This window comes from Centruroides vittatus, unplaced genomic scaffold (assembly GCF_030686945.1).
Source record: "Centruroides vittatus isolate TY-2023 unplaced genomic scaffold, ASM3068694v2 contig_4, whole genome shotgun sequence".
NCBI lineage: Eukaryota > Metazoa > Arthropoda > Arachnida > Scorpiones > Buthidae > Centruroides > Centruroides vittatus.
Window position 1 is genome coordinate 3,109,514 of NW_027122214.1, and position 8,871 is coordinate 3,118,384.

Here is an 8,871-nt window from a genome sequence, read left to right on the forward strand (position 1 = left end):
TTGCCGAATGCCGAATTTATAACATTTTTTCATAAAAGAGAAATACAAAGAATGTTTAGACTTCCATGTATGAAGTGTACGTAAATAAATAAATAAATAAATCAAATTGTCAAAAAATATAAATGTGTTTTAAATGTACAGTACATATGTATTTTATTTTTGTCTCTCTGTTCTACAGGCACTAAGTCAATCTTTTTAATCATATGAGTTCATTCAGGCCTTGAACAGGGACAACTAGGTGTTAAGGGACGGGGCTCAACATATCCAGGACCGACTGCCTCCGGTTGCTCTCTCTGATTCCGTCCGAATTCTCCAAAACGATAGATTGATGCTTCATTCGACTCGATCATCCGGCCGTTTATCTCTTAAAAATTATTCGAAAGAATATATATCAAACGTTACTTTAACAAATTTTCGAGTAGTATTTTAGTATCCCCTCGAAAACGAATAATTCTCGATATATTCACATCCAGCCGAATTTTTTCTAGACTGTTATAATAGACATAGTATTATAACAACACAGAGATGCCGCAGACAAAACGCTGGAGAAAGAGGTCCGGAATGTAAGAAAATGTTCTATTGCAGAACGTCGTTTGATTGTTTTTATAAGAAAATCTATTTTTATGTTAAAAGTTGATCTTGTTTATCGTTTATTTCATTTCTTAATCGAATTTAACCTTCGATTATTTTGCTCATTGTATTTTACATATGAACAATTACATAATACGATGCTAACATTATTATATTTTACTTATAATTCTTTTTTCTTTTGAATAAACTTTTAAAAATAGAATATCTAACAAATTCCTAATGTGATAAGAAGAAATTGCAATTGCGAGGATTCTTTAAAAACGAAATAAGAATCTCACCATCGATTTACACGCGAACTATTCATCAATCGAATGTGATCAATCGATTTCAATCCAACAACTGCATTCGTCAGTTGAAAGATGTAATATTCTCTGATTTTAATCTTTCGGGAATATACATTAATAAATAAAGGCGGAGAAAGGACTGATGACTCTCTACCAAAACAATAGTGAAGAGCAGAAAATTCTGAAAAACGACGAAATAATTTTATAATTATTCGAATTATCTGAGAAAAAAAAAAATATGTAAAAAGTTAATTTATTATAAAATAAAACAATTGCTCTTCGGTGACGTCAAAATGGCCGACGGTTTTTAGAGTCCTGGATTTTCGTTTCCTGGATTTTTGTGTGTTTTTTCATAATATACACACACGTCATTTAATGCGATCTATCCCATTAAATGTCGATTTTCTGTATTTAAGTAAATCTTCATTTTAAGATACCGTACATCACGTCACGTCTTTAACACGTAAACGTGATTTATGATATTTTAAACAACGGTGTTATTTATTTTTTATTTGTCGATAATTTTTTAGAATGTGCGTAACTGACCCTCCCATATCTTTGCCGAATTTCGTTTTTAAAAAAAATGTCTTACAGCGCGAAATTTGCGAGAAGAATTGCTAATGACGTAATTGGATACGTTTGTTTATCCAATTATCTCTCTGTGTTTAATGTTATTGCTGTCTTATACGTTATAATACAGAAATGACGTGTGACGTGTTTATGATTTGTGCTCTTTTGATACTATATTATTGTAATTATTTCGATTAAAGTTAAAACGTATTTTTGTATTTAAAATTTTGTATTTAAAATTAAAGTTTGTTTTTCCTAAAAGGGAACTGTGTGAAATTAAATGACATGTTAAATTGAATAATGCAGCGAATGAACATAAATTTTTCTATTCTGTTTAAAAATTTAGAAACTCTCTCTCTCTATATATATATCATATAATAATTATTTATATTATTTTTGCAGTCTTGCTCGTTCCTGACCGATTTGAAAGATGTAATTATAGATATGTTCGATCTGTCTATCTTCAAAAATTTACGCTATACTATATTTTGCATTTCGAACTTTCTTTTGTATGCCTGTGTGGACGTTCCTTACGTTTATCTTCCGGATAATGCCATCAACCACGGAGTAGACAAAGAAGCCGCTTCCTTTTTAATCTCCATATTGGGAATTCTCAATACGGGAGGTGTGGTGAGTGTACTTTTATAAAACTTAAGTCTTTGAAGTGACGAAGTAATGTTCCTTTATCATATAGGTTATGGTAGGATACATCGGTGACAAATCGTGGATAGATTCTTCCGTGCTGTATAGCGCTTTCATTGCTATAAGCGGAGTAGTCATGGGAGCAATTCCATTGATAATTGATTACTACGGTACGGCATCATTGGTAGCTATTTATGGATTTACCATCAGCGCAAACTACACTTTAGTTTCCGTTATTGTCGTCAATCTCATTTCTCTCGACTGCTTTACCAATGCTTATGGACTCTTGCTTCTAGTTCAAGGAGTGGCCAGTTTAGTCGGACCTCCACTAGCAGGTACTGTGTTTATTCTACTTATAATAATTCAGTTAAATTTATTCATCGATAATCGTGATTTTAACAAAAACGTCGGTTTTTTTTATATGTACACTTTTTGAATACTTTATTTAATGTTCAATTTTATTTATTAATTTAATGATTTCTGAAAATGTTTTAATAAATCCCAAATGTATTAGACGAATGCTTCGGTTTTATGATTACAGGAGAGATGAACTTGTAAGTTCATTGTATGTGTAGACGTTTTGAGTACCGAAAATAGTTATTTGCCGAGACTTTCTCATGAAATTCTCATGTTAGAGACACAACAAACAGCTACTTTCACCAATACCGAATGAACAGTATGTGATCGATATGAAAGACCGAGTTAATCGGGTGTTCGGATGCTAAATAATCGGAATCTCATTTAAGAAATTACTTAAAATTTTCAATACGATTTCTATGTAGGCCTACACGATACGTTTTGTATTATTGAGTGAAATTTCTAATAAGCACCGTATAATTTTTTTTTAATCTCAATAAATTTCAAATAATGTATTTTTTAATTGTATGCATAGTTTAGAAATGAAGTTGATAAAATGATTCTGAAGCGAGACAGTAATTTCATTTAGTGTCTCGCTTCAGGAATCTGACATTTGATAAACCATATCTTACGAATTGAAAAAAAAAAGTATTTTGTGTAGAAATAGTGAATAACTTTTATTCTTTGTTTCTTTGATTGGGAAACTTTTATTTATTTAGTGTAAAACGACTAAAAGCAAACTAAGATTCACGGAAAATTCACTTTTGAGGTAAAAATAACAGTATTCTCATAATGCAGTTACCATTTTAATCAAGAATTTGTAGTTTTCCAATGTTTTATTCTTATAACTCTGCTAAATCTGCATTCTTACTTAAAGTTTTTCACCAAAAATCTTTCCTACACAGCGAATAAATCCTCTTATTCAAACCTGTAAGGCCAGTCTCTTTTATTATACCGAATCAGCTTCAATGGAAAAAAATGAATTATCTGAAAAGCTTACTATCTATTTGCTCTTTTTATCTTAAAATTGTATTTTATTAATCTGCTAACTCACATTGTTCAAGAAATAAAATTATGTAGGCCTATATTATATGCATAATTTTATTTCTTGAACCTTGTGAGTTAGCAGATTAATAAAAAGGTAAGCTTGTATAGGATCCGGGACACAGTGGGATGAGTTTGCTTCTTAGCGGATCAGTTTACTCTATTGTTTTCGAACAAATGAAATACATTGAACGTTTCTTTATTAATGAAAAGTAATCTTAAAGATTTTGTTTTCTATTAGTAACAATAATGTTAGTTTTATAAGGGGTGGCTGCTTCCATAAGTTTTCTCCAGGCTCGTGGAAAAATTTTCTGCTCCTTTCTCTCGACAACTCCGTTTCTTCCTGGAAAAGTTTGGGAAACATTGATGTAGACAATATGAGAAAAGTTATATGGCAACAGAAATCTCCATCTGTCCTTCGTTAATCTCAAGATATGGAAAGCTTAGGGCCAGAGGCGCCGATTACACCGATTAACTATATACAAACTTTCGGTCTGGACCAAAAGTCACGCGATTTCAATTCAAAACTTTTTCGACAAGAGTTAGATAGATGACCGACATGACTCGATTGTTATCAGGAGAAGTATGATGTACAGGGGCACGACATCGCTAAAAACGAAACTAGATACGAAAAGCTTAGAAGCCGGATAATCCAAGTCCAGTAATATATATTGACTTCCAATCTGGACCAGAAATAACGTAACTTTTTAAAATTAAAAGATGATTAAAAATTGCAGCTCTCGCATTGTGACAATATCGCAATAAATAATTGCTCGTTCTTTGCAGTTATTTTCGACGAGAAGCTTCTATAATGTAATTGAAGACGTGGATAGTATAGTTTTCTCCACCATATATAGGTAATTAAAATATGATTATAAATTTCTGTTCTAAGAACTAGCATTTATCTTAAAAGATATATTAAATGTACAGACATAGCATACATAGCATACATAACATAAATGTACATAGCATAGCATTAAATGTACATAGCAAATGTACATAACATAGCATAGCATAGCATTAAATGTACATAGCATATTATGTACTAAACTATAGTTTTAAAAATCGATAATAATTTACAGGACAGTATTCATTCGGAAGAAAAATACAGAAATTGTGTCTCCTTCTTACACTGAGGTGTCGTAGATTATCCTAGATTTAGAGACTATCGAAAAGATTTTTCCAGGAATAATGAAGCTATCCATTGTACTCATATTTCTATTCAATATTCTTGCAGTAACAGATTACAGAGTCCTTTTTAATAGAAAATCTTTTTATTCTGTTAATTGTCCCGTGTGAACGCTATATATTTGTAAAATATATTCCCATGTAATTTAGCACATTATCAGTAATTATATTTAATATTGTGAATAGCAGTTAATAATTTAAGAATTGTTTATTTCAAATTATTTCTTATAAGAATAGAAAAAAACTCATTAAGTTCTGATATTATGTAAATAATTTCAAATTATTTTTTATTTTCGATTATTGACTATATATATATGGTTAAAGTATGTATTAAATTATTTAATATTTTAGAGTTGATCTTGAGTCTTTCCATTTTAAATTTAATATGAAACAATACCGACAAAAATAACCAGGAAACTACCAGTGAAATAATCGAATATCTTAACTTTTCCACCGCCTATTTGCTAAATCTAGGTCATCGGATTACGCATTTCCCCCCTTCACACAATTAAACGTATTTTAAAATTTTATTATTATTGATAAAAGAATTATACAAAAATATACTTTAACCGAAATATTTGGTTATTTATTTATTGGATATTTATAAACTCTTCAGAATTTATCGATAAATTTTCGAAAAACATATTTCATATTTCTGAGGTAATTACTGTATCTATTTACAATAAAATAACGAGAAAAAATCATATTTTAAAAGCTTTCCATTCTCCCCATTGTTAAAACACCAACTTGCTTTTTCTTACTACAAATAAAGACCGGAATTTGACACAGCCTCAATGACAAAAAGCACTTTTCTGCAATAGTCGCTCAGCAGGGGAATTACGTTGAAATAAACTTCCAGCAGTGACACCGAAGTTCGACTTACTCTGCTTCAATTTCCACTGCCAATTATTATTATTATTTTTTTACATTCATAAAACATTTTTGTTTCCCATAGTGATAATGCATTTCTTTTCATTTTTCGAAGTATTGTATAATAAATGAATTTATTTTCTTTAGTCAACAAAGCGATAGCACTTCATTTAAGTTGCTAACTAATATTAGTTAACTCTAAATTATTGGAAATAATCTAAGTATTTGAAAGAAAAAAAAAATGATTAATTTACCTATGGCATACAAAATGGCGACTCGTCTCTAATTTCAGCAAACAGAAGGGAAACAGTGGGGACTCACATTCTAACCTAACCTAACCTATTTTAATAATTTGGTTGGTAATAATTATGGTAATTTATTAGAATAGGTTAGGTTAGGTTAGAACGTGCGTCCCCACTGTTTCCCTTCTGTTTGCTGGAATTAGAGACGAGTCGCCATTTTGTATACCATAGGTAAATTTAACCAAAAAAAAAAATTGCGAACTTTTTGCTTTAAAATGAAGTACATTAATTTACAAGGTATTTACAGATAATGCAATTATTTTCATTATAATGAATACAAAGCAAAAAAGTCAGGAAAATAACATAGATTGTGTTTCACCTTCCGTAATGCCATTAAACTTTACGTATTTCGCTAGATATTTTGGTTTATCTGACTTGTTCATATATTCTAACCGATAAGAAAGATTCTTTTGAAAATATTACGTAAAAAAGAAAAATGTTGGTCATCATAAAGGACATATTAGATTCTAAGATGATTATATCTTACGTAATTAATGATAATTTGGCAAAAATTATCGACTTTGATACGTGAAACCATTGATGACGATGGAAGATAGATGATTTATTCCAGGTTAAGTAAGAAAAAATGAGTGGATACAAAGCAAAGGAGTAGGCTGTTTCAAATAATACGAGTATTTGAAATAATAGGAAGATTACCATTATTTTAAAATTAATTTGTTTCTTTCTAAATGTATTTAATGAATTTCACATTAATTACAGATTATCTGAGACAACAGTATGATAGAGAACATTGTAACTCGTTTGAATTTATGGAAGAGAGTCAAGCAATCGCATCAAAGTCAAACGATTTCGGTGCCAATAACCAACATTGTTTATTTGTTCATTTATGTTGGTTATTTGAACTTGCTGTTATTAGTCTTATTTGCCATATCGACAACATCAAAAAAGGCCAAAAAACAGTGCTAGTACACGCCTAATACATCTTAATTATCTATAATAAAATATCTGAAGTAACTAATGCCAACTAACTTAGATTATTTAATTCATTGAATATACACATATAATGCATCAAATATGAATTGATAACATCCTTTCGATTGCTCTACACTTCGGAAATAAAAAATCTAGTTGCAGATTAAAAATTTATTATGAATTTTTAATCCGCGACATTATTGTAGTTATTGATTTTTTCTTCGTTGTTGGATGAACTTTAACACAATCGATTAAAATAAGAATTGGTTTAATTTCAGGTTGGCTGTTCGATCTGACCGGAAACTACGACGTGACCTTCTATTTGACTGGCATCTGCATTTTTGTGTCGGGAGTGCTGGTGGTTCCGGTAGCCAAATCTCGGAAACCGGCACGTTCTTCGAGCTTGTTGAACAATAACGAAGCGTCGGAAGTGAAGGACAGGAAGGAGAAAGTACGATTCGAAGAAGAGAAAAGCCCGGAAAGTATTTGCAATAAAACAATCGCTTCCAGCAGCGAATGCAATGGCTACATAAACAGCTTGTCGGTAGATTTAAACAAAAAATCTCTTGACGAGAAACGAGTACATCTTAAAGATGAAAATTTTATTACCATTCACGAAAATCCACTAAATAGCACAAATATTGTATAAAATGCAATGTAAATATCGACGATTATCGGGAAAATTATACATACATATATATATATATATATATTAAGAATTATATATTATATAAATTATATAATTAAACGGCGTGTAAGGGATTTAATCGCATATATTTAAAAGGTGCATTATCAAATTTCTATTTTTTTCGGTAGTGTAATGTTTGAAAATCTGTGTGTATTTTACATTATTCTTAACATTATTTACGAAACGTGTATAGTAAATGGTAGATTAAGATTTCCGTAACGAAAATCGAGGAAATTTTACTAAAATTGAGAATCGATACGTTTGAATTCGACGGGAATTGCCAGATTTCGTTCGTTAGCCATCTTGTTTTGCCGTAATCGACATTTGCTTGCAATTCGTCGACCGGCAAGAAACAGCGTGGGTTTTTCTGCGTCTAACTAACTCGGAACAGCGACGAATTAACCCCTAGTGAAAAAATAGAAGAACGTTATGGGCGTGTATACGAAATCGTAAAGTCGAGTACCGATGGAAAGTTAGGAAAAGTCGAACGTTATTCGGTCTGAAGATTCTTCAATTTTGTCAAACTCCTCGATTATTTGCTACGTATTTTAAATTATTCGGCTACTTTGTTTCGCACTCAAAACCATCGGTCTCTTAATTAGTTAGACTCCGCTCGATTCTTTCACTCGAGCAATAAATTTCGAAAATAATTTAAATGTAACCTGCACAAAACTAATCTCGTACTCTGCCTTAATTGTTCTCGGCTTAGTAGTTCCTTGACGTGTACATAACTTAAGCCGTCTCGTACTTAAAAAAAATTGCACAATATATCACTATTTTCTGCATAATAGTCGACAAATAGATCGGCGTTTGGGGAAGAGGAAAAGTAATTTAATTTTTATATAGCGTAGACCCTGTAATATATCCGAATTGTAATTTAATTTTCGTTTTCGTTCTCTGATTTGTTTTAGCAGAAAAATAGATTTTTATTTCTAGTTGATTGTAAAAAAAAAACGTGTAATAATTGGATTTGTAATATATTTATGTAAGAGTTTCACTGTGATACGAGCGAGCGGGGAAATGTGCCAAAACGAGCGATTTCGAACATTTGGGTCGAGAATAAAGTAGAGAAGAAAAGCGTAGGTTCAATGGACATACCATTGGTGCCTATTATCTTAACGTGTAACTTCGGTAACGTGTTTCTTTCGTTCGATGTTTCTTTCGTCCATTTTTAGTCAAGGATTTTGATACCATTATTTCGTGGAATGTTCATTTGTAATTCAAATATTTTCTCGGGCGACATTAGATGCTTCGCGAATAGCTTCGAACATATTATTTTTATGTGAAGATGGTGACTTCCGTTTTGAAATAAAAATATCCCGAATCTCTGGATATTTTTGAAAATGGTTTTCTTGTAAAAGTAAAGATTACATTTAGAAATAAAGTTAATTTTTTTTTTTTT

At 30.9% G+C, this 8,871-nt stretch overlaps 1 protein-coding gene across 4 annotated transcripts in view; it reads left to right on the plus strand.

Annotated features, from left to right (window-relative positions):
• Nucleotides 1-8,871, plus strand: part of LOC136976277 (monocarboxylate transporter 9-like) — a 35,866-nt gene extending 26,995 nt beyond the window's left edge. For all 4 annotated transcript variants that reach the window (XM_067271505.1, XM_067271504.1, XM_067271508.1 and 1 more), the window contains exons 3-5: nt 1,848-2,075; nt 2,140-2,422; nt 7,060-8,871. In XM_067271505.1, the coding sequence (XP_067127606.1) occupies nt 1,848-2,075; nt 2,140-2,422; nt 7,060-7,430 (882 nt within the window). In that variant the 3' untranslated portion in view covers nt 7,431-8,871. The remainder of the gene's footprint in view (nt 1-1,847; nt 2,076-2,139; nt 2,423-7,059) is intronic.